Source organism: Sylvia atricapilla, chromosome 7 (assembly GCF_009819655.1).
Source record: "Sylvia atricapilla isolate bSylAtr1 chromosome 7, bSylAtr1.pri, whole genome shotgun sequence".
Lineage (NCBI taxonomy): Eukaryota > Metazoa > Chordata > Aves > Passeriformes > Sylviidae > Sylvia > Sylvia atricapilla.
The window spans coordinates 28,784,569-28,808,651 of record NC_089146.1 but is presented as its reverse complement, the minus strand read 5'-3'; the positions used below and the strand labels follow the sequence as shown (position 1 = coordinate 28,808,651).

At 42.4% G+C, this 24,083-nt stretch overlaps 1 protein-coding gene across 1 annotated transcript in view; it reads right to left on the bottom strand.

The window, feature by feature from the left end:
* KALRN (kalirin RhoGEF kinase) overlaps positions 1-24,083 on the bottom strand; it is a 432,237-nt gene that overhangs the window by 113,055 nt on the left and 295,099 nt on the right. Inside the window, exons 26-33 of the mRNA XM_066323074.1 lie at positions 23,157-23,226; positions 21,383-21,472; positions 17,343-17,435; positions 16,895-17,006; positions 15,557-15,747; positions 15,062-15,163; positions 14,232-14,374; positions 13,042-13,144 (exon numbers count right to left, since the gene is read on the bottom strand). Coding sequence (XP_066179171.1) covers positions 13,042-13,144; positions 14,232-14,374; positions 15,062-15,163; positions 15,557-15,747; positions 16,895-17,006; positions 17,343-17,435; positions 21,383-21,472; positions 23,157-23,226 — 904 coding nt within the window. The remainder of the gene's footprint in view (positions 1-13,041; positions 13,145-14,231; positions 14,375-15,061; positions 15,164-15,556; positions 15,748-16,894; positions 17,007-17,342; positions 17,436-21,382; positions 21,473-23,156; positions 23,227-24,083) is intronic.

Below are 24,083 nucleotides of genomic sequence, written 5' to 3'. Positions count from 1 at the left end.
TAAGAAAAGCAAAGGAATGCTATCATTCATTAGGATCAATTTTAGCAGTTACTGTATTGCTCCAATCAGCAAAAATTCCAGGTTTGTGGATGCAAGTGGCCACCTTTCAGATCTGTACCTGGTGAGCACAGCCTGGTTCTCCTGAAATGCAGCAGTGCTGCTCTCTGTCTCTCACTGCAAGCAAGGACTGGGAACCAGCAGATGGAAAATCAGTTGTACATTTTTTAAAAGACATCTGCTTCAGCCCAGTTCTTACTTAACTATCTTTATCCTTTTAACTACTTAACTACTTTAACTACTTAACTATCCTTTATCCTCCCCCCTGACAGGGAAAGTGGTTTGTTCAAAGGCTGGAGGCAAATCCTGCTCCTACTGAAACAAAACCCTGAGCAGCTGATGGACTCCTGAAAGGCTGGATGTAATGTGGAGCTGTGAGAGGCTCAGAGCCAGAAATTCACCTGGTGAACAGAGAGGTGCTTTCCTTGACTTTAAATAAAACTGATTTACGTATCACCCTGTTTCCTTTGCATTTCTTCAAAAGACTCACCTTTTGTGCCTTGCATCTCTGACCTTAGCAGCTGCCTAACCCAGTCCAACAGCACTCACCATCCCCTTTCTTGCTCTTTGCAGTGCCACATAACTAATAGCACTTCAGCCTCAACAATGTATTCTTTTTTTCTTTTTATGCTCATAAATAACACATGGGCATCACACAAAGAGAAGGTCATAAGGCAGGAACTCGATGAGCCTGAGAAAGGGTTGATTTTTAAAGTCCTTAATCAGTCCTCAAATTTCTCTCCCAGGAAGTCTGAAGGACAGAGGTTTCATAATGGCAAAAGGTACCAAAGGTTCAGCTGCCAGGGAGGGCAGCATAACTTCAGAGTTGGAGGGAGTTTCTGCAAAATTACTGCACTGAGGCCAGGAGCTAAGAAAGAACGTGAAACCTCTGAGATTTCAAAAGACAACTGACAAAAACAACCCGTGGAGGCCTGGTTTACACCTCTGTTTTATCTGAGAGGCAGAGGGATGCCATAGTCTGCTCAGCCATTGCAACAAAAGCCAGGTCATTCAAGAACCTCTGTCCCCAGCCTGTCCCTGCAGTCACAGCTGCTTAAGTCACTACAAAGCTGGGCAAGGCTGCATCTGCTGCTGGGGAGGTTCAGGGGCAGGGGGCCACCAGCCTTTCAACTGCCCTAGCTCACACTGGAAGCCTACACAGTAGATCATTGTCCAGGATGCGTCCAGGATGTGAAAGCAAAGACCATTTTACCCATTTTATAGGTAACAATGGATGGAGAACACAGCCCTCACCTTTCTTAGGACTACCAGTTAAATTCATACAAAAACCAGCTCTCACTGCATTATCTGCAGTAAGCCAGAAAGCTGAAGTTTCTCTGGGTGAATTTCAATTTCCTTTCTTTTCTCTATATAAATGTCACTTCTAACCAATGGCCTAACAACGACTCGAGTTTTAAAGGAAAATCACACTCGAGTTTTAAAGGAAAATCACATGGCTTGGCTAAGTGCTCCTACCACTGGGTAGACCCCCTGCTGTCCTTTCCTGTTGACTGCTCAGGATCATGCAGCAAATATCAACACTGGAGAATTTCTAGTAATAATGCCAGCTGAGGCCCAGGACCTGTGGGGCACAGCCGGCTCCCACCCTCAATTCTTGCTGCAAGCTGAGAAGGATCAGCACCTCGAGAGATGGTGCCCTAAAGACATAACAACAAACCCAACTGACTCTCGTGAAAATAAATAATCAGCAACCAGCACACAGCTTTTCTCCATGCCAATGGAAAACACACATGTGTGGTCCAGCCTTGTGCTTTCAATAATAGTTTATTTGCAGGAAGTGATGTTGTAGTGTCATGAAAAATTAACCCAGGCAGAAAAGAGGTTGTGGAGCTGTGCCATGTTTCACACTCCTCTGTTTCTGGCCTGCACACATTGGAGGAGGGAGAGTTTGGTTTGGATTGTTGGTGGGTTTTAAATTAATGCAAGACACAAACAAAAATAAAGTTGATCTGGACAGCAGCAGCACTTGGATCCTGGACACAGAGGCTTAGGGGAAGCGTTGGACGCCTCTCTCCCTTGTGTTAGCTGCCAGCACCAAGGCATGCATGTGGTTTACAAGGTGGGGAGAATGCTGAATCCAAGGCTCCAGAATAAATACTGCCCCAGACCACTGAAAAGGCCAGGAGTTTGTGGACAAGCAGAAGAAACCAGAATAGCCCTTCCCGTAACTCAAAGCCTTTTCCTACCTACTTGACCTAGGAGTGAGAAGAAGAAGAATCCCTTACTGGGATTTAAGTGGAAAGAGAAGACAAAATAATGATAAACTGACTGGTGTGATCACTTCCACCAGTCCCCTCACACGGAACGTCTCCAGCTCTCAGGAAAGCTTTCACCTCTCTCAGCTCCTTGCCTCCCTGTGGCCTGCCCTCCATGTCCCATGACTCCTTCTATGCCTCCCAGTCCAGTGCCTGTGTTCTTCTGGTACTTCATGGTCCTCCACAGTCACAGCTCTGCTCAACCAGGCAACACACAAAGACCAAGGTTTAAAGAGTTAAAATCAATTATCTCACTCTCTGGCTGCTCCTTTTTGCCATAATCAGGCATTCCACCTGACTGATACTTGTACAGGGGCCATGCCACAGGAGAATGCATGAATGAGTTTTATGTAAGTTTTATCTACAGGTTTGGATGGAGAAACATTTACCAGCAGACAGCAAGATGAAGAGCTCTATGAGCTGAGAGGGTAGGTTGTGAGGTTTTCCCAAGAACTAATGAGCTCTGGAGACACACAGCCTTGATGTCTCCCCTGGAATGGATAAATTCAGCACACCAAGAGTCAGCCAGATCTGGATAAGGCCACCAGCACACACTAACATCCCCCAGAGGCAAGGTGGCAATGGCTGCTGCTGCAGATACACACTTAAAGAAAGAAGAGACCCTTCACAGAACTTCTGAACACCCACCTAAAAGCTGCTACATGACTGAATTAAAGGTCTTATAAATATTGTTTATAAACTGTATTTTCCTGACTTGATCACCTTGATATGAAGAAAAAAGGAATTTGGGACTGTTTCCTTTAGTCCCCCTCTTTCACATACAGGTTTTTTCCCAATATCAAACCTCTTGCTAATATTAACTTCACACTTCAATGATCTCCAGTGTCCTCTAACGTCCTTGATCAATGAAGTTTATGTTGTTCAAAGACCAGTTCCTAATACTAAGTTCTGATCTCACTTAAACTTTTCTTCATTTCTAGACAGTTATTCTGTGTTATCCCTGTGTGCCCTTTATAGTTGGAACCATGCTGTTCCAAGGTTTTCCAAGTTTCTTGAACAAACCTGGCATCTCTAGTAAGCATTAGCCACACACAAATGATGAATTCTAAAATAAAAAAAAAAAAAAAACCCAACCTATGCCAAAAAGAAAACATATTGTTCCTCCAGAGAGATGTATTTTATATTGTACATCCAAATTAAACAAACACACTGTAATCACCAGAATGAAACCCCAGAAACGACTCAAAACAACAGCCCAGGAAAAATAAACATGAACTCAAGTTCTTTGAAGAACAGGAGAAGAATGATCAGATTTAAATGAGGAACAACTTCTTGCTTAATGACAACATAGAAAGTAGAACTTGAGATTAAATTGAAAAAAAATAATAAAAATACCCTTTTTAAAAACAAGTTCTGAATACTGTTTGCTCCTTTCTTTCCAAGCCAAGCACTTTAGATGATCTAGTGGCCCAAGAATGGATACAGAGACAACCCCAGCACACTGATGGACAATTCCTATTCTATTTATGCCTCATTTGGAGAGGACCCCATAATCTATCCACTTTTAATTTACTGTGTCCCTTTAATCAACAGACTAATTTGGAACACCAGCCCAAGGCTGAGGCAGGAGTGTCCATTCTTTGTCCTGAGGAGGCTGGTTTCCAAAGTGGTGTCAGGTTTTTGGGCAGGGGTGTCTGGGCAGGTGCTGAGGTGATGGTGAGGGTCAGTCTGGGGCAGCCCGAGGTGAGCAATCACCTCAGCAGGGTCACTCCAGGGCTGGATCCTCTGCTGTGCGCCAGGCGCAAGGACAAAGGTGAAAAGGAGTTGTCCATGAGGAGAAAGGGAAGGAACACAGTGTTAGTTTTGATAAGCAATAATGAGGAAATGGCCTTTAATGACTTAGAGTTCAGCTCTCACTCACATTAGGGGATAGAGAGGAGGAAGGAACTCAGTCACTTGATCTCTTCAGATACATATGTTTTTGTCTAACCATTTTTACTGGCAAAAAATACTAATTTTGACTAACACAAATCAATCCGAACTGTTTCCCAATTAGTCAAAGACCAGTTCAGAGACAGAAACTCCTCTCCCACCTGAAGTCCAGCTCAATTTCTAATGCAAGAATCTTTGACATCTGATTCTTTGAAAATCACAGCACATTTATAAAAGTCAAACAACAGCTTGTCCCTCTGCAGAGCTAAAAACCAGAATATCCTTCAATTCTTCTGTGTAAATCATTAATTCATCTTAATCCTTCTATTTTGAAATCACTGGGGTTGCTCATGTCTTTGAAATAAAGACAGGGATTTTACTATACTTCTTTCCTTCTTAATCTGTTTTGACTGCATCAAACTCATTCACTTAAACATCCTCTTTCTTCACAGCAGGCATCAAAATATCTTTATTTTTTGTTTGTTTGCTTAGTAATATAGATTTATTGATATGGAGCTTATTTCCTGTCCCGTAAGACCATAGTGTTGTCCACAGCTGAGTTTCCAGCCATCTTTTAAAGGGCAGCACTCCCCACCTCATTCTGTACATTTAAAAATCACAGCCATCCTGCCTAAGCAGGATCAATGTGCCTCAGAAGTGTCTTGTGAACAACATTTGCAGTGGATTTAAGATACTCATCCTATGAACTAAGATTTTATGACTGTACAAACCCTGGCTGTGTGCCTTGCACCTCTCTGGGGAATGTGTCCATCAGTACAGAATCTGATTTTCACACTGCTTGCAGGAATAGAAAGGACAGATCAAGTGTGTTATCACAGAAACTACATTTGAATACCATCAGCAGGAATGTGTTCATATTTATATCTACAATGTTCTCAAGAGACTTTCAGTCTGAAGGAGTTCATACACTTGTTTTATCATAATGGGACTTCACTTACATTTTCAAGTGTTAGTGATTTACCTATTTTCCACCAAAGTATGCATTAGATTTAAAAGACCTAAGAATAAGACCAAAGGCATACTGAATGCTGATCCTTATGTCCTAAATGAAAAAATCATAGTTTATTAAAGTTAATAGCAAATGTTCTTTATAAAATGGATAGTTATAGAAATGATAATTTGCAAAACAAGGCACTTTATAAAACAAGTGGAGCATATTCTACCTGCCCTGGATGTAAATGCCAGGTCTGAAAGAAGGAAAGTGCTGAGAAGACATTTTTGAAGAATCCCTTTCTGTAGGGCTTTACGTTCAGGGTTTTGCAGTTGAATCTGTTCTCAGCATCTGATCTAAATCTGGATTCATATTTGCAGTTATTTATAGCCACAAAAAATCAACCAAACTTTGGAGAAGTGTTAAGAAAATATCTGCTGCTTCTTGCAAGGGTCTGGAAAATAAACTTGTGAGTGCTGAGCAGTGACCCTGCACTGACCACCACAGGAATGGTTTTCCTTTGGGTTTTCCTTTTGTGTCCAAGAATTTTGAGACGAGAAGTCCCACTAAAATTCAATAGCACTTCCAGAAATCCCAGCTGATATATTTAAGATGCATGGCAAATTTCATGCCTGCCTTTTATGAAGCTTTTATGAGATATTACCCAATGAACAACATGATTGCTATTTCCACGGGCTCCGCAGATGTTTTGGCTTTGCTGTAATTTCACAGTGTGAAACAATCAAATCTCAGGGAAACTTCTTGGTAAAATTCAACTACTAGATTAAAAAAAAAAGGGGGTCTTTGAGGAAACTCATCCATTGTCATCACCTCCTCTGTAGGTGTGTGGGAAATTGTCCAGCCACGCAGCACAGGAAAAAATTAATAAGGCTCCACTACATGATTAGGATTTTACAGAAAGTCCCCTGAATAATTGCTATGAAGTTTGCAAGTGCTTCCAACAAGTGTTATATTTTAAAAGCAGCTGATCATATTTTACTTTGTTTTCCAGAAGAACTGTTTCTGAGAAGGTTCAGTGAAACAAGACAGCCTGTGCCTGGTGCTGCTCCACCCACAGCCACAGCAAAGCTGGCAGCAGAAGGCAAATGTCCTTACTGTTGGTAGCCCTTGCATCCCTGACAGATCTCTTCTCAGAGGCAAATCTCCTGATCAACAAACTGTTACATTTAGAAATGGGTGCCTGAAAAGACAGATAATGTGTAATTCAAGCCAGGATTAAATCTGGCTGAAAACCAAGGTTGGTAAGAGTTACTTTTTCCATTGTTTTGAAATCTGGTTCAAACCCAGGGAAGACCAAAGTCCATTTTTTCAAAGTTCACAGAGAAAAAGAAGTGCCAAAGGCCCCAGAATTGTCCTGGGAGATCTTTGCTGTAGGCAGAGCCACTATTAATTCCTGAGCTGGAAATTTTTTTGCTACATGCATTAAAGATCACTAAGAAAAGAGCTGTAAAATGACTCTGCCTGCAGATGGCAGGTGGGTAAATTCCTGTACAGCTACAAGCCATAGTGACTGGTGCACAGGCAAATAAAGGCATTGGGAGACCCATCAGCCAAGTCCTCAAAGCAGAGATTAAGTTATACCAAGGCAGAGCATAGGCCCAACACTGAGCAAAAAATGGTTGCAATTATTTGCATCCCCTCTGAGGTTCAGAGTTTTCTGTGAGTGCCCATGAAAGTTTGCACAATTCAAAGTAGATGCAGCACTTCAGTCCAGATTTCCTTCATTTGGAAATCTAAGAACGTAATTTATACCTTGCCTGTTTGAGTGTGTTATATTTCACTCCAAGAGCCTCAAGTTAATTTTCCAAAAGGCTGAAAAACATCAAATTTAGACAGACAAGTAGAGCTCTGCAAATCAAAAGCTGGAACATTTCATGATGTTGGCACTGCTGCATTCCTGATAAGAAATGCAGGAAGCAAAGGCAAGGTCCTTACTTATGCTTAGGAAAGAGAGAAAAAAGAAAAGTGCCACAGTAATATTACTGAACATCAACGATTAGAAAGTTCATTCCAAATCAGGCATTGCCAGCAGAGATAAACCAGTCCCATTTTATCAGCTCCAAATGTCACTTCGACGACTTCAGTTTCAGGGAACCATTCACAGGGGAAAAAAAAAAAGATACATACATTTGTATATTTTTCTCAGGGAGGAGCTGAATTTAAAGGGGTCCTAAGCAAGATTCAAAGCCAGAACTGAGAGGCAGCCTCCCAAAGCCTAAGGAAATTTTAAGAAACTATCCTTAGAGAGACAGAGAGATGTCAGCTCCTGGCTGAACAATTTATCCCTTGGTAAGATAAACCTTTTGCTACTACATGACAGTATCTTCAAAAGAGTTAACCACTTACAGTAAGTGAGCCCTCAAGAAGACTAATTAAAGGGCCAAAATGTTTTATGTCAGGTTTTCCTTTGATTGCTATCGTGTTTTCTCTTTTCCACAGGTGAGAGAGGTAGGAGCTCAGCGTGAGAACTGCTCTAAAGCTAGGCAGCATTCAAGCAATAGAAATACATCCTCTGGGGCCATAATTCACTCCTCTTTATCGTACCTTCACAGGAAAAATTCACTTAACAGTCAGCAGTCATTTTCTATTACATAAATTTCCTTTTCCTTGTGGTCCCATAACTCATCAGTCCCTGCAAGAAAGCAGCACTCCAGACAGTGCACTGAATTCTGGCATATCCCTTGCTTGGACTGTGTCAGAATAACCACGACAGTACGTACACAAATGAGACCAAACAAATCCCTTCCTTTGCCCTTTAGAAACTCACAGTTGTTTAATCTAATCCGATTTACTCAGAGAAAAATATCTTGGTTGGAGGAAGAAACCTCTTCCAGTCAATGCCCGGCAGATAAATCGCTGGCACCTATTACAGTGCTCCAGAAAACAGGAAGACTTCTAAATACTCCTGATGCTGTATTTAAGTGACTCCCTGTTCACCACCCACTCCACATTCCCATGATCCTGCTCTCTCTTGGCTCTGCCAGAGTTGACATTGCACCTTCTAGCTTCTTTCCCATGAGCTGCAATACACAGCACCCACTCGCCACCGGCAGGGAGATTTCAGGTCAGTCCCCCTGCTCAGACTCCAGTCCACGGTGACACGTGTTTTGGCCATACACAAGCACTGCTGGGGGTCAACAGCCCCTGTCCCTTGATATTCTCCCAGGACTGCAGTAGAAATTTGTTTCTTGCATGTGACTCAACACAGAGCTCACCGGCAGTGAGTGAGCTCTTCCTGCTTCAGCAACAACATCACAGGGAGAAAGCTGTTTTACCTTGATTAGAAGCTTCTCAAGAAAAGAGAATTTGCCCCTGACTTGTTCCAACAAGCCTTAATTCTAAAATCTCCCCTCTTGTACAAATTACCTTCAATTAGAAGAATGATTATTCCCAGATTTTACATAATACCACCAATGTGGAAGAGGTCAAGATCTCAGTCCCATGGCTGCTGAAAGATGAGCTAAGTCTAGTAACTAATGGGAGAGATAAAAGTGTATAATGTAGATTTATTTTTAGAGAGTAAAACGTTTTCAGCTCACATTTCAGAGGCTTTTTCCACGTCCAAAAACAACAGAAGGACATATGAACTGCTCTCCTCAGTGTTCTGCACAAGCCAACAAAAAGGAGGCCATTGGAAGCTGGACCAGTATCGCCAGAAACAGCTGTTTCACAAGCTCAATGCGCTTAACAAATGAGAATGCCCTGCATGTAACATTTCCTTTATGCCATTCCCCACTGCTTTGAATCCAAATATAAAGACTGAAATCCTGTCTGCTGCGAATAGGGCAAGGATTTTTCTCTAAGGATAGGATTTTAGATAGCATGCTGAAGAGGGCTTACTGTACAGAACAAAAGCTGTCTCCTTTGCCTTTTGGAAAAGGATGAAGAAATTTTGTGTAGTAGGTTACCCAGGACCTGACCTGAATGCTCAATGGGAATTGCAGTTACTGTAATAGCATTCATTATCTATTGATTCTTTAGCACTGGGTCATCAACCCATTTCCCAACCTATGTAAAACACACACAATCCAAATAATAGTCCAAATAATTATTTTCCTGTATATGAAATATTTTAGATTACAGATTGTGTGTAGAAATAGTCATGAATTGCAAACAGAAAAAGAAACATTTAATATGTTCTCTCCTTCTTTCCTTTTGCAAAGGTGCAGACCCACAGACCTTATATGAAGTCTGTGTTTCTACTATATAGTGTGTAATTAAAAAGAAATGTTTGAGCCTAGGGGTAATTGCTTTACATATTTTTGAGAGAGAAAAGCCCAAGGAAAGTAAAGATATTAAATACTTATATCCAGATTTAAGAAGCTACTTAATCGAGTATTTAATTGAAACAGACCCGGACACTATTTTTTTTTTTTTTTTTAATCTGGAGAATCTTATATAATCACCTGATCACTGCCTGCAGTCAGGAAAGTCTGCATACTTAAAGGCTTAATAACACTTCTGGATTCAGGCACATAACTCAGAATATTTTCAAAGCAGAGCCCACTACCATAAAGGCTACAAAACCAGGTCTGAATTCAGCTCTGCATCATGTGTTGGGACAATGGAGGACAATGTTGTAATTAATGTACAAATGAAATGTTTGCAGGAATTTGTGTCTTCCTCATTCAAGCAAGGGGAAAAAAGGAAAGGGTAATGTGCCATTAAATGTCCTTTGTGATGGCATCCAACACGTGAGTGACAGAGCAGAACCAGGACCCAGCCCCCAGTCCAAGTGCTCTATCCTCTGCACCAAAGGATGCCCCTGATAAATATTGTGGCCACGTTCACAGGTCTTGAGAGAAAAAAAAAATCCTTGCTGAATTTACAGTAAAGTTATTTCATTCCCACTTAACAACAAAAAACCTTTTTGTCTTTTTAGGAGTTTGAAATACAAAAATAAAGCTTAGCTCCAGGGCTGTGCCATGGTGAGAGAAAACAGAAATTGCTACTTACAGCTCAGGAGGGGTTGACTCACAAATAAGTTGAAAGAAATACATATGACTTGAGGCATGAGGAGTGTTGTTAAGCAGAAGTGCTACTTGAAATTGAGAATCTTTGAGAAGTTGTGATTTTCTTTGTCTAAAATGTTGTTTGACATTCTTGTCTGAACATTTAGCTAATGTGTTAGGCAATCCTCAGGCATAATAGCAAGGTTTAGGGAAAGGACAAAGTGTGTCAGCTAAATCTTTGAATTCTTTTGGCTTCAGAGAGTAATATCAACTCCTATGCATTACTTGAGAATTGCTTCTGGCATGGAGTTAATACATGGATGTTCCCAAGGCAGGATGAATGTGCTGCCATCCTGACATGCTGCAAAGCTCTTGGCATGGGTTTGCAGATGAGGCCGCTGTGAGCAGCCAGAGTTTCTAAAGGTAGGAGCTCTTTCCATTGGATCCTCTGGATGGAGATCTCACTGGGGCACAAAGAGATGTCACCCATGGAGGCTGCAGCTGCAAAAAGCCTCTGGGCTTGAATCTGAATCATGGGAATAAGTCTGCTGACTGTGTTGGAATAGGCAGGGAGACCACTGATTGCTGAACCCTGCACCCATTGGAGCTGCTATCAGCCCCACACAAGTTAACTATAGCATGTATGCTACAGTGTGTGCCAAAACCTGTCAACTCTGCCAAAAAACCTACCCAGAGAGCATGATATGGTCCTGTCTTCCAGTGGTGATAACGAGCACCAGTCCATGTGAGAATATAAAACCACCCAGTCCAGTCACATTCCAGTCAGACCCTCCTAGAAGAACAACTCAGCTACACACTGAAGGAAAAAATCCCATGTGGAAAATGTCACCATCAGGAGCCCTTTCAGAGCTTTGGATCTGGTGACCAGACAGTCCCTGCACAGCAGAGGAGCCTGATGTCTGAGTGGACCCTGAACACAGGTGTGACTCTGCCAGTTCAGTCAGGCAGCTCAGCTTCATCCCCACTAATTTGGGTAACAGTGTGCAGACAAAAGGAGAGAATTATAAAGAGATGCAGGGAGTTCATTCTCCTTGGAGCAAAGACACGAAGCTGCAGCACTCTAGGAGCTGAATTCTCCACAGTATTCTGGCATTAGCATCAGAGACAATAAGGAAACTGTTCAACTGCCTCTCTACTTAAGGATGATACACTGCTACCTCTGATTCAACAAAGCTCATACAAGCAACCTTTAGCCTTAGCTGTACATGCAAATTTGTTTCTATTCAATAAATGTATAACAGGACACAAAAACACACAGCCTTAATCCAGCAAGGGAACCACCTACCTCAAAAAAAGTTAAAAGCATGACACAACCCTTTCCCCAGTGGTAACAACTTTTTCCCCGTATGATCTTTGCTCAGTTTATCTCATACACATTTGCTGTCCAGTTCAAACAAGGTTTTGGATAGAAATTCCAATAAATGTTTCCAGTCTTGCATGCTTAAACCAGCTCCTGCCACGATGGGCTGTCTTTCAGGGTACACAGCCTGTGTTGGCACCATAGCCCTTGTATGCAGCTGCAGCATGCAACGTGGAGCATCTTACCTAGACCTGGACAGAATTCATGCAACCAAGACAACGGGCTGGGGCAAACGAGCAAAGCTTAGGTGAGTGCTTAAAATTAAGCATGAGCTTAAGCACTGAACTAAGTCAGGGCCTTTTAGCAGGAATGATAAATGTGAAAAAGACAGAAAGTAAGACAAGTCCATGTGGATTGAAGACTTCTCAGACATCGGGCAAAGTATTTGCATACATTACAGTGGCCTTTGGATTGTGAGGCTGAATACTTTCCTAATGCATTATTGGACAAAAAAGTAAAATCATGGGGACATGCATTTAAGATAAATACAACAGATAGTCTTACAAAGGTAATTTATTTGCAATTAACTTGTATTTCTGAGTCCAGCTTTCAAAACAGTGTCTGCACTGAACCTTACCTGTGAACTCTACAACCAAAGCTTGGACTCTGATTTTGTGAAGACACCTTCCTACCTTGTCTAAGTGACAGCATCATTAAAGCCCTGACAAACAGATAAATCCATAATGGCGTGGGAGAATTCAGCTTTTTCAAGTTACATGTGATTTCAAAACAGCACAGGGAGAGAATATGGGCATTCTCTCAGGGGATATGACAAACCCCATCAGTGTAGCTAAGGTAATTATTAACTGCCCATTTTCTCCTACAATCAACTGCTAATTCAGTGGAAGAGCACAGCTGGAGGTATCAGGGTGACAAATTCAAGCGAGGCATCCTCGTGGAGCTGGGGATGTGGCCTCAGATTGTCTGACAAGTAAAATGACAAGTACATACAGTGTGCAGCATTCCAACAGTATCCAGTGTGTCTCAAGGCCATCCATATGCTCCAGCATATGTCTGTGAGGAGAGGGCTCCAGAATCACAGTCTCTGGGAATGGCAGGTCTCCCAGGCTCTCCAGATACCAGCCAGGATCCCAGTGTTGCTGCATTAATTGGTGTGTAAGTACCTGCATTCCCTCCAACAAACAACTGATTTCAGCTCAGAGGGAAATGTGTAACATAACCAGCTGTTTGCTCGTTCAGAAGCTGGATCTCACAGGACAAGATTTACTAGACAAGAAAATGTTGCTCTGGGCTGTTTCTTTCAGAGCCAATTGAACCTCTGTGTATTAACCACAAACAAGCAGCAGTAACAGAGATGTTACCGTGTGGAAGAGCCGTACTGATGAGCACACAGAAAGAGATTGGGTTTTAATGACCTAGAGAAAGGGAATACAAATTTCAGCTCTCTCAGTCGAAGACAGGTTGCCTTCTTTCACCTTCTATTCTGCTTTTCACTTACAGTTTTCTGGGGGCAATTACCTGCCATGTATTTTCACATTTCAGTCCTACCTTATCGCTGTCCACTGTGTTCTGTGATGTCCTGGAGGCAATGGAAATGGTGTCAGGTTGACTGCTGCCATCCCCTTGGCTGTCTGCATCATCTATTCCATCCCTGCAAGAGATGTGATGGGGAAACAATGACATTCCTTAACACGCCTCCAGTGGGCACAATGTTACAGGTGGAGTGCTGAGTCAGCAGGACAGAGCTGGATTGTGCCAAAATCACCCCACTGAGGCAGCCCATGGTGCTACAGAGCTCTTGCAATTTAGAATGATGTCACCCTCAGCCATGGGGCTTGGATTTGCACACAATCACATTTGTCTGAATTTCTTCAGGAATTTAATACTAAGCCATAACAATGCTATCCAAACATAGATAAAGACAGGATAGAGCTCTACCTATTTACCTCACTGAGGCTGCTAACACATAATAAATGCTTATTGGTCTTCCAAGGTAAACACTTAAATCATACAAAATACGTCCTTAGGGACAAAGAAAAAATATGTCTCCATTCTGTAAAAGAAATCTTTTGTATCGGAGGATGTTCTCAGAGGAAATGTCTGGATCTCTGCTTGGCTGCAGGTCTCCTGGATGATTTGGTTATTTATGTTTTGGATGTCTCTATAACACAGCCTGAAGTAAAAGAGGGATAAAATTTGATGAGAAAATGAAGATGCTCAAATTACAGGTGGCTTTTGGAATGCCACAACAGAAAAAGAACAATTAATTATCTGTAATTTCTATTTAATCCAGGATTTAACAAATCGACAAAAAAATTTAATATTACTTGACAGGCTGAAACAAGTTTGTATTTAATGATGAAATACAGTTTATTCACCATATATTCTTCAATATATTGTCAGGATCAACTATGATTTCGGTTGCCAAACAATGAAAAAAAAATCTGGTTTGACTCAAATGTGAAGAAGTAAAATCTACTTTAGGAAAGAGCTATAACCTTGGACTCTGAAAAATTTTTACTGTTTCTCTCTATACTTTGGAGCATAAAATGAAAAATCTTTGGATGTACATCATAAAAAAGATTTCTAGCTACTTTTACCAAGACAACATAAAAAACCAAAGATGATAAAACTGCACTGACTACAGTAAAAACCAATAACGAAATCCACAGACACCACATAGCTGTGAGTTGAGAAAACACCAGTGATTTCACGTTGTGGGGAATGACTGAAGTTACCTTCTGCTGTTGTTTCGCTGCTTTGCTGGTGTCTTGGGGAGCTGAATTGGCTCTTTCAGAGCTCCTTTCAGATGGATGATCCTTTCTTGAATAACTTCCCGGATATTTTTGATCCATTCCTGTTTCGTTTCAATACTGGATGCCTAAGGTTTCACAAGGCAGAAAGACAGAGACGTTATCACATTCTCACCTCCCGTGTGGAGGATGATGGCCAGCTGATGAATGCCATGATTAACTGTTTGTCCTCCCTGCTGCACTGCTGCAGCTGCTGGATTACCTGGTAACCCCAGGGCACTGAGAGAGTTCGGACCAGACCTACTTGGCAAGCAACAGCAAAGCAGCTAAACTCTGGATAAATACACTTATTGCTAGCAGTGCAGCATGCTTTGTAGAGGGGAAACAGGTTATCAGTGCATAGCTGGGATTTCCTTGGACAAAACAACTCTAACATGGATTCTTCAGCAGAGACTCACTTGACAGAACAGGCTGTCAGCTCTGGAGGTCTGTGGAAGAGGCTGGTTGTTGATAACCAAGTGGCAAAGGAATAAGAGATTTACACCTCCCAGCAAACACCCTGAGACCTGCCCTGTGTCAGCGTGCAGCTGCTCAACCCAGGCTGCAAGGGGAGATGCAATTCCAGCGCGGCTGCACAAGTGTCCCAATTGCTCCTGAGGCCTTCGAGCTCAGCTGCTCTGACACAGACATGACCCCACAGGCAGACGTGGGAGCCATGTCCATATGAGCAGGGAAGAAACTGACCTTTCACTCAGGGCTCCCAAGGCCTGAGCTTGAAGTGCTGAAGGCAAAGAAAACAAACACAAAAGACTTACTTTCAGCACTGTTTTATTGTCTGAGGATGGTGTCCGTCCAGACCACAAAGCAAATTTGCAGGGATCTCCTTCAACATGTTCAGTCACTCCCAGTTCTGAGGTCTAGTGTGGGGGAGAGATGATGAGAGATTTCATGTACATGAAGCTTCATGAGAAAACGTTGGACTTGGAAGAAGTGGGGAGGCTGGGATGGGTAGGGGGACAGGATCTTATCTCCTTTTGCTACACACAGATAAAAGAAAGAGAAAAGCTCAGGGGTGGCAGGGCAGTGAATGGCTGGAGTGATCCTGCTCACATTTCCCCTCACCCTTCACACCTCACTGCCTTAAGCCCCTCCAGAGTCACTGCAGGCTGACTTCCAGGTGAGTCCTGCAGGACTCAGAGCCAGCCCCTCCAGGGACAAAGAGTCCCCCAACCCAGCAGGGCACATGCCAGCCTCCAAAACACCCCTTCCACCCAAAACACCCAGAATATTTGCTTTGCAGCCACACCTACCAGTAACTTGTTCTTGTAAACATATTTTGTGTGTCCTGAAGAATCTTTGATCTCTTTGCTAAACACCAAAGAGATTTCAAAGAGAAACAAATGCCTCTCACGGCCCTTCCGAATGAGAGACTTGGGATCCCACACTTGGAAGGAATCCTGAAGAATCAGCTCTCCCTGGACGTCCAGGTTCTCATCAAACCCTAAAACCATGAAATACAATCGCTTGTATTTATGCTTGGGACAACAATAAATTCACAGAAACACCAAAGCAGTAAAGACTTGAAATAAAAGGGTCTTTCTCTTCCTCTTTTTTTTTTTTATTTTTCATATTCTGAAAGGACAATAATGGCTATCTATTGCCCCAGTGATAATATTTTTCTTTTTCCTTTTTTTTTCCTACTGCAGCAATGTAATTACTTCATCAGAGGCCAAATACACCATATGTGCTAAATGAGGCTGCTGTTGAAGTATTGTAATAATTAATCAAAAATACTATTATAAAAGTTTCAGTGGTGGCTAATGTACACAGAACTGCATTGCAAGAAATTCTATGCACTTCATTACAAATTCAGTTTGCCCTCCTGCAATTTTAGTCACCTGGGCTTATTGTGCTGCCTGAATACTGGCACCAGTTGCTTTTTTTCACTTGTTTTAGTGTTCTGCTTGTTTCTTGGTTTTCCTCAAGCCAGTCTGGAAATTATTCTCCCAAGCCAAGAAAATGTGTGAGACACAATAAAGCATCTCAGTCCAGAATAAGATTTTTACATTTCAGAAATACTCCACACAATAATAAGCCAATAAAATACTTCTCTTTGTGCCAATCAAACATTTTTTTCTGTAGTTTTAAAATATTTTTTAATGTTTCTTTTTAAATCGTTGGCATAACTATGCTAACATTTTGAAACACAATCTGTTTTGACTCAGAAAAACAGAACTTTTGAAATGTTGAAGCGGTGTTATGAAATGTTTTCATCCAATAATTTTTACAGCTGTCAGCAGCTAAACTGGTACTGTTTCAGAAGGTGATTTTTTTGTTTAATGGAGAAGGAATGTTACAGCTAAATATATATATATATATGCATACAATATATGCATACATATACACTCATGTGTACATATATATACACACACAGAAGATACAGATAAATAACCCCTCCCCACCAAAACTTCCTATCCAGCTTTATCCTTTCAAGACCTTTGGAAATATATAAGGAAGGAGCCAGGAAGTACCTAAAAATTACGATGAAACAAGAGAATTGTTAAAGTCAACCTCTACTACCTTCGACCACGAGTTACTAACAAATTTTGTTTCCCAGCAGGTCCCTCCCCACCCTGGCCCCTGCCCACCTTCCAGCATGCTGACGTGCATTGCATCGTTGGCCTTCTTGGGGACACTGAGCATCACTTCCAGGCCATCCTTCAGCTCCCCTTTGCCCTCCTCGCAGCAGGTCAGCAGCTCCTAAGAAGAAATGCAGACACAAATGCATAAACAAACTCTGATCCATGGGCTGCCTTCACACCCAGCTGTGCTACTTGGTCCCTGCAAGCTGCTCCAGACACAGGAGAAAGCTGAACTGCAGCAGACCCCACTGTGGATGCTCACAAATAGTGGGGGTCAAATGGGAACAGGTATAGCACAAGACAAAACAAGGTGCTCTGAAGGGAGACTGTGCCCTTGGAAGATTTCTGGGGACTTGTGCTTACAGGCCATGAATCAGCTCCCTTAAGCAAAAGGTAACTGATGACAGCTGTGAAGCACTCTGCAGGAGCTGATCTGTGCAGCTCACTGAGGTACCTTCAGTAGGAGCTGGTATTTTGTGATCCTCTGGACAGGCTTGATTAAGTAAGAAGAGATGGAGTTGGCCAGTCCATGTCTTTGCTGAATTTCCTAGAAGGGATAAAAACAGCAGTCAGTCATGGAAAACTATTAACCCCCTGCCAGACAGAACCACCCATAACTAATTTTAGCTCTGGATCCCTGCATTCTATGTCTAGTTTTTAAACCCTCTTTAAGCTCACATGCATATAAGTGTGGTTTCAGAGAGGCTGACAATAAACTGCAGTGTCCCCCTAAGGCCACTTAAACTGCAGAGTCCCTTTACAAGTCAAGCTAAAGCTCTGCTGAGTAAACAGGCCTTAATTTAAGCATGACCTACCTGTCATGTCATCTGGTTTCCCCTAGCTATGCAGGCTGAAAGCAGAGTCTTAACGTTCAATTAAAATGAAGTGACATTAAATTAAATTGCATGAGTAGGGTGTAATTTAGCTGTCTAAACATAGGCATCGAGTCCCATTTGGGAGCCCTGGGGTAGCTGAAATATCCACATGGGAAGAACAGGTCTGACACAGAGCTGACAGACCTGCTCTGCTCTAAGGTGGCACCTGGGAGCCAGGAGAGAGATCCCCTCATGATCCCTGTTACAGCACTGAAGACTTCTGTTTCATCACCTGAACCTCAACCAAAATACCTGGGCTGATCAGTGTGGTGTGCTCACGAATTTCTGGAGACAACACAGACCTGCTGAGGGCTGCCAAGGGCCCAGCTGCCTCCCCCCAACTGTTCCAGGGGGAGTTAGGAGCTCCTGAAAATCCTACAGGACCCTAATGAACATATCTGAAGGACTCATGCCCTACAGGGGCAGATTCTCTGCTGAAATAGAACAGACTGGAAACCCTTCTGTCTCTGCCAGGCCCTGGGCATGCCTTGCCTTGCTCCTGGCCACCAGAAAATCCTTGATTCCTAAGGAAAACAGGAATGCGACTTTTCTCCAGCTACTGGACTGCAAACTTGAGACTGTGAAGTGAAGAAGTTATGGAAGATGAAGGGAGAAGAGCTGCCAAGAACAGAGATTTTCCTTTTGTATACAATCTGATTTTCTGCTGAGTACTATGGAGGTTACCACTTTTTTTAGCTCCAGTGTTTGTCTTAATGCTGGGATGCATAAAAGCATCCACTTTGCACACAATGTGCCAACAGATTTTTATTTGTTGGTTTGGTTTCTTTAACTAGATTTTTTTTTTAAAATAGCTCTGGTGCCATGAACAAGACCCAAAAGAGAAGGGGCTCTGTTTGGGGATTAATGGAGTTTGCATGAAGCTGAGTCACAGCTGACTTCACAGAGGAGCTGTGCCTGCAGAGCACATGGCTGAGACTTAATTCATAACTGCAGCAGCCAGCAAGACCTCAGTCACATCTGTGAACTTCCTGGGGCTGGCAAAGTACACTTGTTTTCGTAGGATCCAAGTAACAAAATTAGCCCTGCTCCTTCCCCCCAGAGCTCTGAACAGCAGGGCATGCTCTCAGCAAGATTCCTCCCCTTTGGCACCCCTTGCTCTGCCAGGATGTTCCCTGGTCAGACCCTGCAGGGACACAGTGGGTTGGTGGAGTGACATTTGACAAGTGCTGGGGAAGGATGTTCTCCCTGCAGCTCCTCCCTCTGGGCCCTGAAGTACTGGAGCAAGACGCTGTTTGTGCCTCTGCTCATTTCCTAAGGGACATTCTGGCTCAGCAGAGAAAGTGTCCAAGAGCCCTCACCCAGGCAGAACAGCATGTCTGCAATGCTGCCAGAGTCACTGAGCTTTACCATGTTCCATGCTGGTCACGCAAATCAAAAGGGCCCTGTGGCTTCTGGAATATAAAACCAGATCTTTTCCAAGATTCAAAGCAAAAGAAGTATTCCAAACTGCAGAAGCACGTCCATGTCTCAACCAAACTCTGTCCCAAAGATCAAAGCTTGCTTAACTAAAGACACTAAAATCAACTTGATTACCTCAATAACATGCTGATTCTACCGATTGAAGTTGACACCTAACATATGTTGGTAATCAAAAATACACCTTGCTAGCCCAAAGTACATGGTATTACAAATATTAAAATTTGCTAAACACAGTTTTAAGTAATGATGAACAAAACAGACACAAAAACTGAAAGAGTGAAATGAATAAGGCTACTGCAGTTAAGTCAGAATAAACAGACTATTTTCATTCCCTGTGCAATTTCCAGCTAATATAACCATACTAAAAACTTCTGTATTTTATAAACAAAGCACCATCTGTAGGGAGGGAAGATGGTAATCTTTATGCTTTGTTAGACAAATGCTGTGGGATAAACTAGGCACATTTCACAGTTGAGAATTTGTGGATTGTTTTCCACCTGTCTCAACTGGTTCAATAAAATAAAATGCTTTTCTCTACATACATGGCTTCACTTAAATCCTGAGAACATCCCACTTTCAGCATTGCTCATAATTCTCTTCATGGTTTCAAATGAGATATGTCACCTACTTTTGCTCCTTCTCCTAATCAATTAACCCTTACAGGGAGCCCTGTAGCTGCAAGTTTTCCATGGGCTTGAAGGGCTCCAACAAATTCCAGGGACTGTTTGTTTTCTGCTCAAAGGTGGCTTTCTATGACAGCCTATGAAGTTTGAGGAACACTTGAGATTTTCAAGCAGGCTTTTTACTAAGGGGTATTATTCTAGATAACTCACTCTCATCATCAGGGGTTTGGGAAATCCCAGGTTCTGCCAGGAAAAAAAAAGGACCAACTATTTTCTCTGTATTCCTTGTGCCAGGCTGTCCTGCCCCTGAACCACTGGCACTCCAAGATCTCTAGGTGAGAGGGATCTGCAGGTACTTTGCATTCCCTTAGTCACTCACATCGAGTGCCTCCCTGAGGATTTTTCGGGAGGTGGTCAGCTTTCTCCTTTTGCACAGGCACCGCTGGGTGATGGCCCAGCACTTTCCTGTGGCAAAACAGCAGATGCCGACACACGAATATTCAGTACTAGGCAATATCGGGCACTTTCCAGGCCATAGAGAGCCGGGGTGGAAAAGCTTTTAACCCGTGCAAACAACACTGCCGGACACCCAGAGCGGCTCCACTGCGCTGACCAGTGTAAACCATTCCAGAGGCTCAAGCGCCACCTCCTGGAAAAGCCCCTCCAGTTCCACTCGGCTTTTAAACCATGCGGCAACGAGGCAAAAGGAAAAGGTGTTCATCCCCTTTCCTGCGGCTCATGTGAGACCTTTCACTATGGAGTGAGGCTGAAATTCTGTAACCATTGGCACGTAAAAACTCCAGAAGAGCTGATCTGTGTCAGCTCCATCACAGCTTGGATCCTGCTGATCTGTCACATTTGCAAACACTTTCAATGCTTTGGAAGAGAGGTCTTAGTACTTCTTTCTCTTTTTTTTTTTTTTTTTTTTCGTTTTTCCTAGTTTCTGTATTATTTTTATTTTTTTCCCCAGAAAGACAACTAATTAAAGCTATGAGGTAGCAGACAAGTATGGCAAAATTGATAAGGTCAAAATAGGAGGAAGAGCTTGGTTTAAATGTACTCAAAAACTTGAAAGATTTTTTCCCAGCCTAAATTGGAATTGGAGCCTAAAAGCATTTATCATTGGCTGTAGCACTTGTATGGGAAATAGTTTAATTGGAGTCGATGGAGCTCCTTATTAGCACAATGAAGTAAATGTGGAATAGGCTGGGTAGAATTTGCAGAACAGGAGGATAGGAGCTTGTTTTAGATTTTGGAATTTCATATATAACGGAATTTGACACTTTCATGTTATCACTAACCCAGAAACAGAGATGACATCTAAACCAGATCTTTAGAAAGTATCGAGTCTGAAAAGTGCCCATAGGCTCCCATAAGAATGTGTGCCTCCACACTTCACCCCACACCACACCACAGCTGGTCAGCTCTCACAGCATGGGATATTTGCAGTGGAAGGAAAAACCCAAAGGCACAGAAAGGAACCCGTAGCTTGAGTGTAAAAAGAGGTGTTTCAGCTGCACCAGGTGTGTGGAGGGGAAACAGCAGTGGCTGCTTACATCAAAGAAAGTCCCTGCATGCTCCAGGATGAGCTGGCTGGAGTCAGGCTTGTTTTTGCAGTAGGTGACATACATCTGAAATTTGTCTGCCTGTGAAAACAAACATCAAGGGAAAATCAAGATAAGCCATTTCTCTGCTCCCACAAGTTTTTATTAAGGCACACCAGGATAAATACAGCTGACAACTCTCTCCCTCACACCCACCACCCCACCCCACCCCTACCCTGCCACCAAGCAGCACAAGAGCAGAAATTAAGAGCAGAAGGCTTTAAGGGTCACGTCTTTCTTGAGCTGTTCCGAAGGCTGTGGGAGGCTTTCTTTAACTAATATCACAGAGGGAAGGCCTAAAAACTTTAATCCACTTGTAAAATAATTTCTAAGCGCTCTAAGAATGTTACACAAGAGTTTGAAAGTCTCAAAACTCAGTTATGAAGTGTTGACTCTATCACCTATTTGAAGATAAAGCCAGTCTAGAATCTGGGCAAGTGACTCACTTAGTTTAAACTGGCACAAGCCAACATTTTTTACTTGAAATTTGTGACACTTGGCCCAAACTTGCCTTTCCTACTTTGTTTCCAACTTCAATGGCTCAAATTTTATGTTGTGCTAGGAGGGTTTTGCATTTTATTTCCTAATTTGCTTCCTTTAAAGCAGAAATTAAAAGCATCTGTGCACTCTCATCCCTTACTAATGTACTCTGGTCTCAAGAAGAGGGAGGCCAATAAAAGAGGAGGATGTTTTCCTTTTATTGCTATTGCATTTTTTTATTCCAGATATCTAAACAATGGTATCCTGCAATTGTGCAGGCAGCTTTGTATGTATATCTGTAATCACACACACAGCTCTGGACATGCACCTTTGCTGAGATGATGCAGTAGTATCTTAAAGTGCCATGAAGATTTTGCAGAGAATGATACATAAATGCATTCATCTTCCCTAAACAGGTAACCTGTTCTTTGTAAACAATATTTCTGAATCCACTTCATCAAGACCTGTGACATGTTTTGAAATTAAAAGTCCATCTGAAATCATCTAAATGTGCTCATTTTTTTGGGGTAAGTGAAAATATTTCATCCTTACTCTTAAAATACTAGTTCCTAGCTTTAATATATGAATAAAACAATCAGACAAAACACAAAGATGGCTGACTTGACTGGTAAATATTTTGAAAAGAGAACAGCTTTCATAGAGATAAATTACTGTAGCAAATTTCCAGAGCCTCCTAAGCTCATGAAGACTCTCTGCATCAAGATTTCAAAGTCCTGCTGGAAATCATCCTGGCATTGCATAATGGAATGAGAGAGCACAGTGGCTCAGAAATTTGACACTAATTTCTAGAGAAAAATGTTGATAAAATATGTTCTTCATGCCTTTGTGGAGTTTCAATGGCATGACTAAAATTCTTTAAGGGAGGTATATTAATTTTTTAAATGTCTGTCTTTCCAGGGCCTTTCACAGGGAAATGAATGTCACCTCTAAAAACAGGTTTGGTTTGATGGAGTTGTGCTAAGCAGAAACCAGCAGAGGTAAACAAAAGCTGTGCTGGTCAGTACAGGTCAAGGAGAGAGGCTCTGGAAAGCCTTCACACTTGCTGAGGAGAAGGGTGGAAGCTTTCACCCTGGGACAGGTGAAGGACAAAGCATTTGGAGTTCCAGACTAGCTCCTAATCTCATTTATCACTGGGGACATAACCCTTGCACCTATTCCCGGCTTGTTCCCGTCTGCGCTGGAGGAATTAATTTGAATAAATAATGAGAAGCAGCAGCCTCATTACCCAGGTGACAAAGCAGTGGCCCACATCCTCAGGCAGTTGTTCATATTTCTCCAGCTCCTTTAGAAAAATGCTGAAAAGAGAAGACACCAATGTAATTAGTTACAGTCAAATACCCAGGAGATACAGGAACACCAGTGAGTTAATCAGTGCTAATGATCAATACTTGTATCTTGATTATGAGGCTACCCAAGTGTCCAGCCAGCAGAAAAAGTGTCACTTGCCAAGGTGTGCTTTGTTTTTCGAATACAGACATTAACTCCACCAGGAAGGGAAAAGAGGCAATCCCTAGCAGGGAGTCAGTGTGTCCAGGACTGTTCTATTTGGACATAGACCCTCAAAGAGTTGTTGTGTAGTGGTTCAGACAAAGAGCAATAAGGGAAGCCCAAAGCTGCCAGATTCCCAACACCCAACTCAGCACACTGGACAAAAGACTTAAACATGTTCAGAATTTCAGAGGTAACCAGGTAACTTCGAAATACAGATTTTTTTAAAAAAATCAAGTCCCTCTGAACAGCTTGTACCACAACTGACATTTTGCAGATAGAGCCCTGTACAATGCCTGGGTGGAAGGGAGAAAGTGAAAGAGTTTCTTCAGCTGCCCTTCCTAAAACATGTTTTCTGGAGCATACACCAGCCTTGGTGCCCTTACTTGGACATGGATTCTGAATGAGGCTGGAGGAGGCCTTAGCATCACTAGCCAAAGGAGAAGGCTGTGGAGGACACCAATGGAGGGGACAGGGGAAATTTATTTTAGCATTGCTAGAAAGAAGTTTTAGAGGAAAAAAGATTACACAGAAGCAGCAGTCTGCAGGAGAAGGGGTCAGAGAAAAGAGAAATGACAGCAGTGATAAGCTTTGGGACATGACTGAGGGCTGCAGTGGTGGCAGCTGGGAGCACTGGAAACTCAAAAAGGAGGGTAATGATTTG